Source organism: Aptenodytes patagonicus, chromosome 1, assembly GCF_965638725.1.
Source record: "Aptenodytes patagonicus chromosome 1, bAptPat1.pri.cur, whole genome shotgun sequence".
NCBI classification, from domain to species: Eukaryota; Metazoa; Chordata; class Aves; order Sphenisciformes; family Spheniscidae; genus Aptenodytes; species Aptenodytes patagonicus.
Window position 1 is genome coordinate 189057338 of NC_134949.1, and position 17582 is coordinate 189074919.

General features: G+C 39.3%; 1 protein-coding gene across 1 annotated transcript in view; it reads left to right on the top strand.

The window, feature by feature from the left end:
• The window catches only part of DIAPH3 (diaphanous related formin 3), a 258898-nt gene that overhangs the window by 95245 nt on the left and 146071 nt on the right, over window positions 1–17582 (top strand). Inside the window, exon 18 of the mRNA XM_076363140.1 lies at window positions 16302–16397. Within this exon, the coding sequence (XP_076219255.1) occupies window positions 16302–16397 (96 nt within the window). The remainder of the gene's footprint in view (window positions 1–16301; window positions 16398–17582) is intronic.

Here is a 17582-nt window from a genome sequence, read left to right on the forward strand (position 1 = left end):
TGCTATTATCTCTGATGTTCTTGGTCTCCTGCTGCCTGTGTAACTTGGCAGTCCGCTGCTGACGATAGCTTCCTTATTCAGTTTCATTCAGCATACGCCAGCTCCTCCCTAGTAATCTCAGTTTGCTCTTCTCTCCCCTCTGCCCTTTCAGTTTGGAGTCCCGTGTACTGCTGTTTCTTCCCACAGATTAATGATCAGTCCTCTGTCAGGTTAGTACCGCCCCTGCCTTTTTGGTGTGTGTGACGCTGACAGTGCTATGAGGTGACAGTGGTAGCTTAGTAAGATTTTGTCCCTCTTATGTCAGATCACTCATTCCTGCCCTTGCACTCCCCCATCTCTTTTGCTGCTCCTTTTTTTGTGCAGTCACTTGATGAATTAGATTGAAAGTCTGATCCAGTGTTTCCCTTCTGGACAGATCTTGAATTGTTTTAAGTTGAGATCAGAGGTTAATAAAAGAATTAAATATAACATCAGAACACATAGAGTACCCTTTGAAAATCTGTGTTCAGCAAAAGCACTTACAAAAGCATACTGTATAGTGTGATACGTGTTCCGTGATAAAATGACTTTTAAATGATAACTAGTATAAATTGTCTTTTTTGTGAGTACCTTAAGGTATTGTTCATCTATAAGGGTATGTAGTAAAACACTGATTTTTGAGAACTGAGTGCTGGTAAGACTATACAACACTGCATGAATTTATGAAGTGAAATTAAAACCATAGTTTAAAGGAAGGAGATTAGATTTTAATGGAATCATTTTTCTGTCAGAAGTATGTCTTCAGCTTAGCTGTAGATATAGATGGTACTTGTTAACTTCAAATCTTACAATAACAAAGGTCAAATCAATTATTAAAAATGTTTATCTTATTAAGGTGTTACATTGTACTGTTCTGAGAGAAATAGTCCTTAAGTAAAAAGAAATGTTTAATTGAAAATGTGTAACTTCTGTAATTTAATGTGGTAGCCAATTTTGTGAAGTTGTTCTGTGCCATATTTCAGTGACAGGTGAATCTGGTGCTGCTAGATGGGGGGGTTCAGTTCTCTTTCTTGTTTGACACGAGTGTTTATGTGGCTGTGCCGTGAACTGGGGCAGGGAACTGGCACAACTGACAACTAGCTTCTGGCATTCACTGTACAGATAAAAGTATGCTGGTCAGTATAAAGCATCAGAAAAAAGGGTGGTACAGCCTCTTTCAGATGCAGTGCCAGCTTCTGCTCAACTGAGATCAGGGGATGGTGCTCTGTGAGCAACTGAGCAGATGTGTCAGTTCATTGATGCTGAAGAGGAGAGGCCTGACTGATGTCGTCTTCCTTGCTCCTGGCTACATGGCCTGCCTCACTCTGGTGCTCATTAGATTACTCCACAAGCTGATCAAACTTGCTACTTCGGTAGAAAACTACCCACTCTTTTGGTTTTTTGCTTGATAATTTTTCTGCCATTTTAGTGAGTTGAAGAAGTTTTTAAAGCAGCCTGATTACTGTGCTGGCTTTTTCAGAAATGGTAGGAATATACAGCTAAGAGAAAAGCTGAGTGTGTGAGGGCAGGAATGGACTCCCATCTGTTACCAGCAGTGCTCTGCTATGTCTGCATACTGCGATTTGTGCAATCATAGAGTAGTTTGGGTTGGAAGGGACCTCTAAAGGTCATCTAGTCCAACCCCCCTGCCGTGGGCAGGGACGTCTTCAACTAGATCAGGTTGCTCAGAGCCCCAGCCAACCTGAGCTTGAAGGTTTCCAGGGATGGGGCATCCACCACCTCTCTGGGCAACCTGTGCCAGTGTTTCACCACCTGCAGTGTAAAAAATTTCTTCCTTTCTAGTCTGAATCTACCCTCTTTTAGTTTAAAACCATTGTCCTATTACAACAGGACCTACTAAAACGTCTGTCCCCATCTTTCTTATAGGCCTCCTTTAAGTACTGAAAGGCCGCAGTAAGGTCTCCCTGGAGCCTTCTCTTCTCCAGGCTGAACAATCCCAACTCTCTCAGCCTTTCTTCAGAGGAGAGGAGTTCCATCCCCCTGATGATTTTCGTGGCCCTCCTCTGGACCCACTCCAACAGGTCCATGTCTTTCTTCTACTGAGGGCTCCAGAGCTGGACACAGTACTGCAGGTGGGGTCTCACCAGAGCAGAGGAGAGGGGCAGAATCACCTCCCTGGACCTGCTGGCCACGCTTCTTTGGATGTAGCCCAGGATACGATTGGCCTTCTGGGCTGTGAGCGCACATTGCTGGCTCATGTCCAGCTTGTCATCCACCAGTACCCCCAAGTCCTTCTTGGCAGGGCTGCTCTCAATCCCTTCATGCCCCAGCCTGTAGTGATACTGGGGCTTGCCCCGACCCAGGTGCAGGACCTTGTACTTGGCCTTGTTGAACCTCATGAGGTTCACACAGGCCCACTTCTCGAGCTTGTCCAGGTCTCTCTGGATGGCATCCCATCCCTCTGGCGTGTCAACCGCACCACTCAGCTTGGTGTCGTCTGCAAACTTGCTGAGGGTGCACTCGATCCCACTGTCTTTGTCCTTGATGAAGATATTAAAGAGTACTGGTCCCAATACGGACCCCTGCGGGACACCACTCATCACCGATCTCCATCTGGACATTGAGCCGTTGACCACTAACCCTCTGGATGTCACCATCCAACCAATTCCTCATCCACCGAACAGTCCACCCATCAAATCCATATCTTTCCAATTTAGAGAGAAGGATGTTGTGGGTGACCCTGTCAAAGGCCTTACAGAGGTCCAGATAGATGGCACAGAGGTGAGGCTGACAGGGTCCTCTTTTCAACTCTTTTTAAAAATGCATGCAATGTTTCCCTTTTTCCAGTCACCAGGGACTTGACCTGACTGCCATGACTCTTCAAATATCACGGAGAGTGGCTTGGCAACTGCATCAGCCAATTCCCTCAGGACTGTGGGATGCATCTCGTCAGGTCCCATAGACTTACATATATTCAGGTTCCTCAGGTGGTCTTGAACCTGATCTTCTCTTACAGTGGGAGGGACTTTGCTCCCCGAGTCCCTGCCTTGAGGTCCACCCACTCGAGAGGTGTGGGAAGAGAGGTTGCCGGTGAAGACTGAGGCAACAAAGTTGTTGAGTACTTCAGCCTTCTCCTCATCTGTTGTTACCACTTTGCCAGTCTTGCTCATTGAGGGGGTGTGGGTACGCTTTCTTTGACCTTCCTTTTCTGGTTGATATACCTATAGAAGCCTTTCTTATTATTCTTTGTGTCCCTTCCCAAGTTCAGCTCCAGCCGTGCCTTGGCCTTCCTGACCCCATCCCTACACAACCGGGCAGCGTCCCTATACTCTTCCCAGGATACCTGTCCCTGCTTCCACTGCCTGTGCATTTCCTTCTTGCCCTTTAGTTTGACTAGTAGGTCTTGACTCATCCATGCTGGTCTCCTGCCTTCCTTTCCTTATTTCTTACACATGGGGATTGAGAGGTCTTGTGCTCCATGGAAAGCATCCTTAAAGATCTGCCAGCTCTGTTCTGCTCCCTTGCCCCTGAGGGCAGTTTTCCAGGGGGTCCTATTGACTAACTCCATGAAGAGCTGGAATTTTGCTTTCCCAAAATTCAGGGTCCTGCTTTACTCTTCGCCTGACCCATATCTCTCAGGGCTGCAAACTCCACCAGTGCATGATCACTGCATCCCAGGCTGCCTCCAATCTTGACATCACCGATTAGCTACTTGCATTGGTGACCATCAGGTCCAGTATCACATCCCCTCTCGTAGGGCTGTTAACTGGCTTAAGAAGTTATCCTCAGTGTACTCCAGGAGTCTCCTGGGTTGCCTACAGCTCATTGTGCTACTTTTCCAGCAGATGTCGGGGTGGTTGAAGTCCCCCAGCAGGATGAAGCTGCTTCAGTGTTTCATTTGGTGATCTGTGTAGTTTTCTTAGTACAAACTACTGCTCAAAAATCTTTTTTTCTAATATGTAGACACTTATACATTTGCTGTAAATACTTATTTCTTACTAAATGGGTGGGAAAATTTGCATGAGTCAAAGAATAATTTAGAATAAAGGAATCTGTGGTTAAGATAGCATTTTTTTCCTAATGTCTGATGGTCCAAGTATTTGGATTTCAAGTGAGATATGCTTAACATGGCTTAGATAGGAAAACAGTCTGTCTTTCTCAGTGTAAATCCTGGGTTTGAGTATTTTAACCAAAGAATTTTATAGTTGATGTACACTGAACAGAGTATTTCACTTCTGTTATATAAAATACGTTCTTTGCAAACGAATGTAAGCAAATTCTTAAATTTTAAAACAGATGCTGTCTTTCAGCTTTGTTTGTCAGAGATTGCTATCTGAACAATAAATGTATTCCATATTTATAAAAAGGTATTTAAACTGTAAATATTTAGTGAACTTCTTGAGTACCTTGCTGGAACTCACTCTAGAACTGTAATCCTCCAAATTTCTTTCATCTCTAAAAGATGACATCCTAAAGATGGAATAGCATATGACTTTAAAGACTGGCAGTAGTACAAAGAAGTGAATTTGTTTGTCCTGTATATACTGCATAAAACAAAGACAAAAAAAGGAGATTGTTAAATTTATGGACATAAAAATGTACATATTATGTCTTAACTGGTAAGCGTGCAGTACTTGCAATAATAGAAATATATCAGACAAACCCTATCTAAACCTCTGAGAGCAATTAGGTCATTTCAAAGTAATGGAATCATTGCATGTTCTCATTATTTATATCTGAAGCCAGTCTATTTTTTTCTTCTATTTTGAAAAGTATTCTGATTTGTCTTTCCTTTGTACTTCACAGTATATGTGTGAAGCACAATTACAACTTTTCTTGCTAATTAAATCAATATAGTGAATAATTAAGATTTTTTTTCAGTTATGATTTTGCAGACTAGTATAGTTTTTGATAGTGTGGGTTTTTTTTAAGAATTGCAAATTAAGGGGGGGGGGGAGGGGAACTTTAAACAGGAAATGTAGGACAATTCCACTAACTCTTTAGTTGCTATACTCTGTGTTCTACAAAGTTGAGTTTTGGGGGTTTTTTTTGTTTGTTATTTTCCCCTCCTTTATGTTCTGTTTTGTGTCACCCACAGATGAAAACTTGTAAAATTGTAGACTTTAGGCACTTGAATTCTTGTATTATTTGAAATTTTTGCAGTGGAAAACTTGACACTGACTTTGAGGGGAATAAGTAAAAGAGGCTATGGCAAGAGTTAGTTGCTCTAATGAGACAGTTAAGCAGAATAGAGAAGGCTTTTGCAGAACTCAGGAAGAGGAACTAGAGCTTTAAAATATATTGCACTACATATCTTTTTCTGTATGGGGAATTGTTTTCCTGCCATAGGAAGTGCCCTGGAGATTCTCTGTTTTCAAAATCCTGTTTGACTGGAGGAAATGACCTCAAGGATCTTATTGATCAGGCAGTGATAAAGTAATAACGGCAATGATAAAGTAATAATTTGCAAGTAACTTAGGAAGTAAATTTGTCCAATGAGTCTACAAGTGTGCTCTTGCTTTCCTCTCATGAAATTACTTTTTACAGCCTGTTTTCTATTGGAACGTTAACAGAAATGGGTAATAATAGGGGTGTTTGAAAAACATGCCATACTTTTTATCAGCTTCTGTGTTTTTAAGAATCTACAGTGCATAAGCGTGTACTTCAGTCTGTAAGGCACTGTAAGTTATTTTATTAAGTGCAAGTCCTAAGGCCTGCTTAAAGGGAACTGTAGTCATCAAGTCAATCTCATTTAAGTGTGTTTTTGAACTAAAAGCCTAACTTGGACAAAGGTTGTTATATGAGAAACTGAAGGTGAAAAAACTTGAATTGCTTTATGTTCGGTCCAGACTTTCAGTCTTTGAAACTCAAGGGCTGGAAACATATGTATTAAATGGAAAGTAAAGATTATGATGAAACAATTTTGACAGTGTAGTGAATTAAGGTATAAATGGGAAAAAGATATTTTTACTTATTCCTGTAAATAAATAATGTTAAATACTAAAAGTTTGAAAAATTACACAGTAAGAAGATCTAAAATTAGCTTGTACCTTGGACTTTGGTCTAGAAACAAGCCATTGTCCAACTTTTAGAAGCTATTTAGTGAAGTTGAAAGGGTTTTGATATCAAGCAAAGTAATGAATGGTTCATTAGAAGACTGAAAAAAAAACCCCTAGTAGTCTTACTTGTAAACAACAACAGAGCATAGTTAGGGAAATACAAATACTGCAGCATATTAATGATATTTAACATATACTACATAAAATCTATGAGCAGCAGAAGCCACATATTGGAATGTCTCTTTTTCATTCAGATTTTACTTAAGAGTATATGCTTGTATTTAAATGCCAGGGACTTCAGTATGTTTCAAATTCTTTTCTAACTCAGCAAAGCAGTAAGAATTAGAACTAAGGTGTTAAAATTTTCATACCTGTGAATTCTGAGCATGGATAAAGACTTAATAAAAATGCAACACAAAAGTATGATTTACTGCTTCTTATCCGTCTTCCAAAGAAAAAAAAAAAAAGAAAGTTTGAGTAACACCCACCCCTCTTTACTACTTCCAAATGCTGAAGCTTAGAATTATTTCTGGTTGTCCAATAGTGAAGTTGCCTCCAAACTGGTTTTTGGGGGGAAAACTCGTATCCTGGGCTGCATCAAAAGAAGCGTGGCCAGCAGATCGAGGGACGTGATTCTGCCTCTCTCCTCTGCTCTGGTGAGACCCCACCTGGAGTACTGCGTCCAGCTCTGGAGCCCTCAGCAGAAGAAAGACATGGACCTGTTGGAGTGGGTCCGGAGGAAGGCCATGAAAATGATCAGGGGGATGGAACACCTCTCCTCTGAAGAAAGGCTGAGAGAGTTGGGATTGTTCAGCCTGGAGAGGAAAAAGCTCCAGGGAGACCTTACTGTGGCCTTTCAGTACTTAAAGGGGGCTTATAAGAAAGATGGGGACAGACTTTTTAGCAGGGCCTGTTGCGACAGGACAAGGGGGAATGGCTTTAAACTAAAGGGGGGTAGATTTGTACTAGATATAAGGAAGAAATTTTTTACGCTGAGGGTGGTGAAACACTGGCACAGGTTTCCCAGAGAGGTGGTGGATGCCCCATCCCTGGAAACCTTCAAGCTCAGGTTGGCTGGGGCTCTGAGTAACCTGATCTAGTTGAAGATATCCCTGCCCACGGCAGGGGGGTTGGACTAGATGACCTTTAGAGGTTCCTTCCAACCCAAACTATTCTGTGATGCTCTAACTGTGTTGGAGGATGAATCGCAAGTTGCATGGTGAGTAGAGGAAGTTTTAGAATAGGTCAATAAAGTGGACAGTAACAGATTGCTACAACCAGTTGGTATTCACCCCAGACTTCTAAGGGAACTGAAGGATGAAACAGCTGAGCTATGAACTGTGCTGTGTAAACTATTATTTGAACCTATGCCAGCATCAGAGGAAAAGAAGCCAGGTGACAAATGTGATGACAGTTTTTAAAAAGGTTCTGGGATTTGAGGATCTACGATTAGCAAAGTTGATACCTGTGGTGGACATATTGTAGATAATCATTAATAAAGGGTAGAATTAGTTAACTACAATAAATTACTGATATACTGGCAAAATCTTCTCTGTCTCAGTAATGGTTGAAAGCAAATAGGATTTTGGGAACTGTTAGGGAAGAAAAATGAAATAATAATAAAAAAAAGTGTCACTGTACAAGTTCAAGCTGTGCCCACATCCTGCATGCTTTGTGTGGTTTTGTGTCCTCTCGCTAATAAAAGGTATAATAGAGGTACAGCAAAACTGATCAAGATTATCAAAACAAATAAAAGGAAGTCTTTCTTTGTACAGTGCATAATTAAGAATGGGAACTCTGTGCTAAAGGACTTCATCAATGTTTAAAATTTACTAGGTGTAAAAAGCAATTACACAAATGCGTGGAAGAACAATCTGTCAAGGATTATTAAATGAAAAGATTTTGCTCTGGAATTGGACAACCTCTGAAAGGCAAATATATGGACACTTGCAAAGAAGTGTGTGCTTGACCTGTTCTTGTACTTTTTCCTATGCATCTTATTGATCCCTGGAAGAGGTTGACTTTTGATCCAACAGGTCATAGTTATTCCTATGAAGGGGTTTCTGGAGGCAGCAGTGTTGATAACACACCGATGTCTTAGTTGTTGCTCAATAGTGCTTACACTAGTCAAGGACTTTTCAGCTTCCCATGCTCTACAGACTGGGAAGGCTGGAGGTGCACAAGAAGCTGGGAGGGGGCACAGCCAGGACAGCTGACCCAAACTGGCCAAAGGGGTATTCCATACCATGTGACGTTATGCTCAGTACATAAACTGGGGGGAGTTGGCTGGGATGGGGTGACCGCTGCTTGGGAACTGGCTGGGCATTGGTCAGCGGGTGGTGAGCAATTGCACTGTGCATCACTTGCTTTGTATATTCTTTTATTATTGTTATTATTATCACTTTTTTATTTATTTTATTATTATTGAATCAATTATGCTCACCTTGGGTGCAACTGCACTTGGGTCCTGTTATTCTGCTGTTGATAGCTTCTGTCAAGTGACGGATCAGCCTTGTAAGCCCAAGCAGCTAAGTCTTGATGGTAGGAATATATCTTAAAATAGGGAGATCTGAAAACCACAGAATTATGTGTCTACTGGAACTAGAGTCTAAATAACTTTACTGCTGGGCACATCAGTATGTTTTGCTTTTCCCTGTACAGCAAACACCATTGTAGCAGAAAGCTCATCTCAACCCTTCCTTTTTCCTTTCCCCTCTGAGGAAAATTAGTGAAGTTTTAAATCCTTCCAGGAGTTGAATCAGTCTTGGTTAAAAGTTTCAGTTCTAGTGTGGAGCCAAGCAGGTGTTCAGAGTGTAACTAAGAAAAAGATTATTCTGATTTGTATATGCCATATTTCTGAGAGTATTTTAGATAGTTACTTCTTAAGAAATTGGATTTCAGAGTTGATTTTTTTTCTTCAGAATTTTATAAGCTGCCATTAAAAAATGTGCAAGCTTCATGTCTTTGGTTTATGAATGAACTAACATTATTTAGAAACTATTTAGTCAGTATAACAACACTTAAGTTTTCAAAATAAAATGAAGACGGTATTTCTGCTTTAAAAAACTTACTGACTTAGTTTACCTACTTGGCTAATTTCCCAAAAGCAGTACTCTCTAACTGTAAACTCCTGTGTTCATTGTTGTAAAAGAGGAGGAAAAGAGTGGAACCACAAACACAGGTCCATCTGATTAATCACTTGCCAGTGTAGTAGTTTCTGTTACGTGATCGGCCGGCCTATGCCTGTTATCACTATGTCTTCCTGCAAAAAAGGACCTTATATGTCCATCTTAATTACCTGCTTGTTTTTTTTTCTTGGTCCACCTATACATGCCATGATTTCAATGGGCAGGATGCATGTGCTGGCAACTGTAAAGATTCGAAGCTGAAGTACTTATTTTTATGCATGTAATGTGATGTACATGCAGAAAATTAAAGACTGTATTAAGTAATATAAAAGGTGCTAGGTGCTAAAACCACCTGAAAAGATGTTCCAAATTTTTTGTTTTAATTTTAGAGAGCTATAAGAAAAAGTATCAGTATATTACACTTATAAATATAATTACTCTCCAACTCTCATTATATATGCTTCAGTTGTTTTCTCATGCAGATAATATAATTATACAAGTTTAATAGGATGGGTATTTTGTGGTAAATTAAAATATTTAAAAAATAGGCTGATTCATAGAGAAGCTTTGTCTGAAAGTATCTATAAAGTCAGTCATTGGATGTATTTAATAGCTGATTATAGAGGCATATTCTTCTGAATTACCTTGCAATAGCCTTTCAGAGATAAAATGCCTGATTACGTTTGTACCTTTGCTGTTATCAGTGGTGCCAGTTGTTATGTACCCTTGAGAAATTACTTGTGATAAAATCTGCTATTTTGAATGAGTTTAAGTTGTCATGCAGCTTGACTGAGTTATCGTGATGTATGCATGAATTGAGCCAATTTAACAGCAGTGTTGTCGAATATAAGAACAACAGTGCATGTGTGCATGACTGAACACGTGTTTCAGTAAGGTAAGAAGTGACAATCTCTTACAAACTGCTCAGAAAACAAACATTAAAACTTAAGAAATATTCACTATTGCAGCTACTACCATTCCGAAGATATGAGTTACTGATGAATAGAAATTGTCAAAAAGGACAGAGGCCTGAATAAACAGGAACTTTGAATACAATGGCACCTTTGTATTATATTTTCCACATATCTATTGTACTGAACACGAAGAAGAATAGCAACTACCCATAATTTCTAGGAGTTTGCAGTCCAACTTCATGTAAAGTAATGGAAATGTTTTCAGTTTCAAAGCTGACAGGTAAAACTGTGAAACATTATTTTTATTCCTACCATAGTTAATAGCTTCATACTGATTTTTCAAGTTTTAGATATATGCAGATGTAAAATAAGATGGAGCGTGAAAGCTTTTTCATAATACTTGAAATATAGTCTGTACCTCATAAAAGAACTGGATTAGGTTATTAGGAGTGATGAACAGTCCCTGAGGTTAACATATGTGTTGATACAACCTTAAAGTTGGTTGCTCCGTATGGAAGGAAGAACGTTTACCAGCTTCCTGGCCTGTCAGCATTCAGGCGTTCTTCCTACTGCTGTGCCCGGTATCCTTATTTTATCCTTGGTTTTATAAAAGAAGCAAACAGGTGTCTTCAATGATATTGCAGAATGATTTAGATCTAGTTCATAATTTCTTTGCTGTTTTGAAGCAGGTTGTCGCAAGTAACTGTGCTGGTGAACCCTGCAACTCAGTGTGGAATCTCCAAATGCAGCTGATGGCACCTGTGTAGCGTCACAGTCTAGGAAATAGGCTTGTCAGTGTCCTTTTTGGAGAGTAAACTTTGCTTTGTTGCATGTGATATTGTGGGACAGTAGTTACAATCCTGGTCTTCAAAAGACTGCGTTCTGTCAGCCAAAAGACATGTATTCCTTGTCAGACCTTTAATTTCAACACTGGTGATGACACACCTGGACTACTGTGTCCAGTTCGGTGCTCCCCAGTAAAAGAGAGACATAGACATACTGGGGAAAGTCCAACAAAGGGTCATGAAGATGATGAAGGGACAGGAACATTTCTCCTATGAGGAAAGGCTGAGAGAGCTGGGACTGTTTAATATGGAGAAGAGAAGGCTTAGGGGGGATCTTCTCAATGTACATAAACACCTGAAGGGAGACTAAAGAAGATGGAGCCAGGCTCTTTTCAGTGTTGCCTGGTGACAGGACCAGAGGCAATGGACACAAACTGAAACACAGGAAGTTCCTCCTGAACATCAGGAAACACTTTTTTTTCCTGTGAGGGTGATTGAGCACTGGCACAGTTTGCCCTGGGAGGTTGTGGAGTCTCCCTCCATGCTTGGAGATATTCAAAAGCCAGCTGAACACAGTCCTGGGCACCTGGCCCTAGGTGGCCCTGTTTGAGCGAGGGGGGTTGAACCAGATGACCCCCAGAGGTCCCTTCCAACCTCAGTCATTCTGTGATTTGTAGCAAGTTATTCCACATTTTTGCTTTGAATAACTAAGAACTTTTGCAGCATTTTTTATTTAGCTACAACCTCATCTTCTATTAAAGATCTGTTCCTTTGATTCCAGAAAACTTTTTGGAGATGAAGAATGCAGGTCTTTCAGTTGAATATCCTACTATATGGGGCACAAGCTGTCATTTACTTCTAAAAGTTAGGCTTCTAAACAGAAGAGGTAGGCATCGCTTTCATAATGAGACTTGGTATGGGTACATCCTTTGAGCCCATGACCCTAGGCTTGTTCTTTCATTTTTCGGTGAAGACAGATTGCAAGATGACTGTTGCCTTAGCTAAGAGGGTAGGAAAGGTGTAAGGTCTTGTATAATTTTCTGTACGCTGTTACTTAGTGACAAAATAACTCCATTAGGTGTTCTGTAGATTTCTGTGTAATATAGTCTTCAAGTTTCATCTGAACTAGTAATTCAGACTTTTTAAAATAAATTTTTAGATCTGCATTTTCCTTTTGAAGTCTGTATTTCAAGGGTATTTTGTTTTTATTCAGTAGGATGATGTATTTTAGAAGATTTTTCTTTAGCATACAGATGCACAGACATGATTTTTCTTACACAAAGATTGTGGGTAGCAGATTATATAAAGACCTGTGGCAGAAATGGAAAGAGTGGATAGCAATTCATCAATGTACTGATTATTTCAGTGGCACCTACCAAGAATGTTACTGCTTCAGAGATCTGCAGAGTAGCTATGTAGGATTCAATCCACATTTTTATGAAATGCTATTCTGTAGGCTTCCAACTGTGATTTTATATTTGTAAACAGTCCTGTCACCACTCCCTTCAGGACTCTGATTTCAGTCAGATCATTACCACAGGTGGAAGTTGTTGACTGCAGTTGAATTTGTATATGGACGTGTGTTTGAAGGAGACAGTAAAAGCAATCTTTCCAATAGCTAAAACTCCTTTGAGGTATTTGTCCATCTGTACACTGGCTGTGTACAAATCTGTTAATTTTGGAGTCATGTTAATAAGGATATGCAATTGTGGAGATAAGAGGAACTGTGAAGGGTGTGAGATGAATTCTGTGCGTTTCAAAGTGTTCTAGCACTTTGTTTCCCAGCCTGAGAGGGCAGAGCAGTTGGAACATCAGATGAGGTACTACTGACTAAAAACTGTCCACTTCAGATGCTGGGGCCATGTGTATGCCCCCAGTGTGATAGATGTAGCATATAGACAGAACTTAAAAGGATATGTGGTTCTTGATATGTAACATTCCTTTTTAGTTGTATAATACCTGAAATAAGACACATGATTTTGAAAAAGTTAATGGTTTAATGTGATGGTCTAACTTCTGGAGCCATGAGAGCTGTCTGTGCCTTTTGAGATCTCCTGGTTTGATTCTTCTCTTGTTAGCATGACAACTTCTTATTTCTATTTCCCTCAATAGTCACCTCCTTTCTGTAGCAGCTGCCCACTCTCACTGGGCTGCTTTCTCTTTTTCCAGTATAAGCAGATGTTTCTCATTTTCTATCCTCTGTATACTTTCCTCCCTGCTCCAGTGCCCTCCCCAAATAAAAATGTAATTGCTTATTTTCTTTGATTTTCTGTTAGTCTAGATATTTACTTCACCTGTTCAGATCTTTCTATTAATTTTTTTTCTTCCTCCCCCCCCCCAGTGGGCTTTTTCCCTTTTTTCTTGTTGGAAATAGGGAATAGTTTTGTCTCTTGTTTGTTTGTTGGGTGTTTTTTTTTTGGTTTGTTTTTTTTTTTCCCCTCTTATAAGTTAATAAGCAAATGAGGTAAAAATTTCTAGAGGTGGTAGGAGGTATCAGAGTTTTCATTGGAAAGTGCAACATTTCCAATAGCAAAGACAAGTAATAAGTATCCTCTGCTTCTTATTGCTGCCAACTACATAAGGATGTGACCTGAATTCTCCTGAAGAAGTATCACGTAAGTTTGCAGTAATTGAGTTTGTTGTGTAATTGTATAACTCTGCATACAGTTCCTGCATGAGTTCTTAGAATAAATATGTTCTATGCTTATACACTTTGCCTTAGGGTTGCAATGCCTTAGGTATTGCTGAAACATTGTGCATAACCCCCTCCTGGGTGAAAATTCCAGAGGGAATTGTTTCTTGATTTGAAAGTTGGGAGTTGCAATAGTGCGTGTTTAACTGCTGATTTTTTTGTATGTTTGTGTATCTGTGTATTAACTCTGTTGTAAGACTTGTAATGCATAAATATTGCTTTCTAGTGCTGGAAAAGGCAAACATATTTGTATTTTTTCTGTTTCAGCCCCTATTAGTATCTAGTTCAAGGCTGTCAGGGCAAGTTTAAGTAAATTAATAAATTCAGATAATTTCACTTTTTAAATTGCGACTATTAAGGAAATTATTTTGTTTCCTGTAAAATGATGGTTTGCAAAGTTCCAAGGTAGCCATAAAGTATTACTGTATTTTCATTATGATTCAGATGAGTAAGGCATGAAGATGGCATGGAACCTGTGCTACAGATATGCCCAGGTCTTATAGTGGAATCTGCAATTCTAGCATTGATAAGACAGGCAAGTCAAAATGATCTTTTAAGAATGACTGTTTTCAGCACGTAGCCGTTAAGAAATTTGAGAGGTCCGTTAAGGTGTGTAACTGCAGGAGAAAACAGTTGCATGATCCTGAGATCCGTAGCCCCTGACATGCCCTTGGTTCAGGAGGGTCTTTTCTTAAAGCATAACCAGAAAAAAAGTGAAGCTTTAGTGGTAACTTCCTTTTTATCTCGTAGCTCAAATGTCATTCTGTTCCTTTTGAACACGGAGTATTGAGTTCTCACATTGGTGGTTAAAACCTACTTCTTTTGCTTTCACATGCGGAGTATGTCGTTTTTCCTGGGACAGGAGAATGCTAACCTTTCTGTTAAATCTGTGCTAAAAGAAATTCAAGGCCAACTGGTGGTTGTGCGTGGGGTGGGGAGAAAGAAAAAAAGAGGAGGATTGTGGCTTTGTAACCCATTTGCCGGGACCCTGGATATCGGCCCTTCTTCCAAGGGCTGCTTTATGCTCAGTAATTATGCTTTATGCTAATTTTTCAGAACGCCAGGTTCTTTTCTGCACTGTGACATGTCCTCAAGAGGAGCATCATGCTGCCTAACAGATGTAGAGTATTAAAAGTGATTTGGGAGATGATTCAAATTTGTGTCTTCACCAGCTTGGAAGGGACTAGAATCCAGTTCCTTCAATCCCTATGTGAGGTCTTTAAGTTCTTATCTCTTTGGTAATATTTTAGACAAAAAAGCGCAAAGACCTCAAGACGTCATTTAGTGTATGCCCAATCCTAGGCAAAATTTATTGTGCTTAGAAAATAATTTTTTAAGAATCATAGAATGGTTTGGGTAGGAAGAGACCTTTAAAGGTCAGGTAGTCCAACCCCCCCTGCAATAAGCAGGGACATCTTCAACTAGATCAGGTTGCTCAGAGCCCATCCAGCCTGACGTAGCTCTCAAAGATCTCTCTGAAAATTTACGGAGGTAATTTCAACTTAGGGAAATCCTCCTGATAATTCATGTTACATCTAGTTTTGTCAAGAATTATCAGTGCACTAGAAATTTTAATCCTGTATCTTCTTGACAAGACTTCTCACCTATATCCATCTCCTTCTGAAGTCAGTAGCATATACTTTTATTACAACATATTTTCTACTCTCAAATATTTGAAGCGTGTATAACTTAATTGGGAACAATCACGCTGTAAAAGCTTGGAAACTAATTTCATTTGTGAAATAGAGAATTAGATAAACAATAGTAATACACTGTCTGAATAACACTTGATGGTGAAGATTTGTGCTAGGGTGGGGAAAAAAAAAGAAAGGAAAAAAAAGGAATAAAATAAAAAAGGACAAACAGATTGGGTTTAAGGAAAGATTTGTGTGGTTTTGGTCTTTTTTTTATTTGTTTGCATAATAATTGGAATGGTTCCTACTAATACATTATCAAGTCTATGCTGTTATTTTAAGTGAAATTCTTATGACAATGTGTGAATAATGAGAAATAAATTCAGCTTACATAATGCATTTGGGAGATCCTATTTGTATGAATTATTTTCTGAAAAGAAAGAATAAGCCAAAAATTCCAGCAATGTTAATTTAAATTTATACAATCACTTTGTGGTATTTTTATAATAAGGTGATTACGTCATACATTTAAAAATACATCTTTTTGGAGGAGATAAGGAGAATAGGTATATATTCATTTATGTTCCAAAGTAATGTTAATTTTTTCATGAGGCAGTGGTCTTTGATAATTTTTGTGCGTATATTTAGACAAAAGTGGTCACAGAAATACTTAAATTTTGGGTTGGTTCTTTATCACTCAGTGTTGAGACATATTGACATATCTTCTTTAAGATTTGTTATTGTTAAAATCCAATTCAGAATATTAACCTGGCCAGGTTGACTGAAGTATGTTGCATGGTATTTTAAGTATGACTTTCATGACCTCATACCATTTGTACAATTAACATTAGCATCTTTATTTAGTTTATATATATATATATAAAAATCTTGTTCTAGAAGGTGAACATGCTGACAAATATGTCTGAAGAGCAAAAATTTTGAGAATACAAGCAATAAATGCAAAACCTCTATTTTTTGTCTGTATGTTCTATGATATGTTCTTTCCTTTGTGAATTGACTACGCTTGATAGCAAATGTTTTCTGAATTCATTAATGTTTTCTCTAAATATTATGAGTTAACAATGAGTGTATTTGTGTTTACTTTGGCAGTAAAAAAAGAGGAGGAGGATTTTGAAGAAAAAAAATCCATTAAGAAACGAATCAAAGAATTAAAAGTTTTGGACCCAAAGATTGCACAGAATCTGTGTAAGTAGGTTCTGTTTTTATGACAAAGTAATGTTGTATAAATGTTCCATAAAAATGTCTTTCTCTCTTGTCTGACTGCCTCATAACCACTTTTTGTTTAAAACGTGAGAATATGTGAATATGTGCAGTAATTGGTGTTAAGCCCAAACGTGTGAATTGATACAACTGAGACACATTTAAAAAGACCCAGAAAACAGTTAAAGGTTATTCCTTGTTTAAGACTGAAATTATTCTCTCTTGTCTATGTTGAAGTACAAGCATACAGCTATGTATCTAATTATCTATCTATATTTTCAACATCATTCATCAAGGCATACTGCCTGTCCCCCCCGCCACCCCCTGCCCAGCAAAAAAGACAATAATGCCTACAAGATGTCTGGTCATCTCTCATGTACTTTATAGAAAGAAGACAATACTTAGTATTATGCAATAATATGCAAATAAAGATGATAAAGTTTTGGCGGAGAGGAGTTTTATAAATCACAGAATCATAGAATCATTTAGGTTAGAAAGGACCTTTAAGATCATCAAGTCCAACTGTTAACCTAACACTGCCAAGTCCACCACTAAACCATGTCCCTAAGCACCACTTCTACACATCTTTTAAATATCTCCAGGGATAGTGACTCCACCACTGTGGAGTTCCAACAACAAGCCTGTTCCAATGCTTGACAACTCTTTCAGTCAAGAAATTTTTCCTAAGATCCAATCTAAACCTCCCCTGGCACAACTTGAGGCCATTTCCTCTCATCTTATCACTAGTTACTTGGGAGAAGAAACTGACACCCACCTCGCTACAACCTCCTTTCAGGTAGTCGTAGAGAGCGATGAGGTCTCCCCTCAGCCTCCTTTTCTCCAGGCTAAACAACCCCCATTCCCTCAGCAGCTCCTCATAAGACTTGTTCTCCAGACCCCTCACCAGCTTCGTTGCCCTTCTCTGGACACGCTCCAGCACCTCGACGTCCTTCTTGTAGTGAGGGGCCCAAACCTGAACACAGTATTCGAGGTGCAGTCTCACCAGGGCCGAGTACAGGGGCACGATCACTTCCCTACTCCTGCTGGCCACACTATTTCTGATACAGGCCAGGATGCTATTGACCATTGAAGAAAAAAGTGTAATTGTCACCTCAGCACAAAATACTATAATGGCAATGATTATCCTGCAGAGTAGACTTGTCACTGACT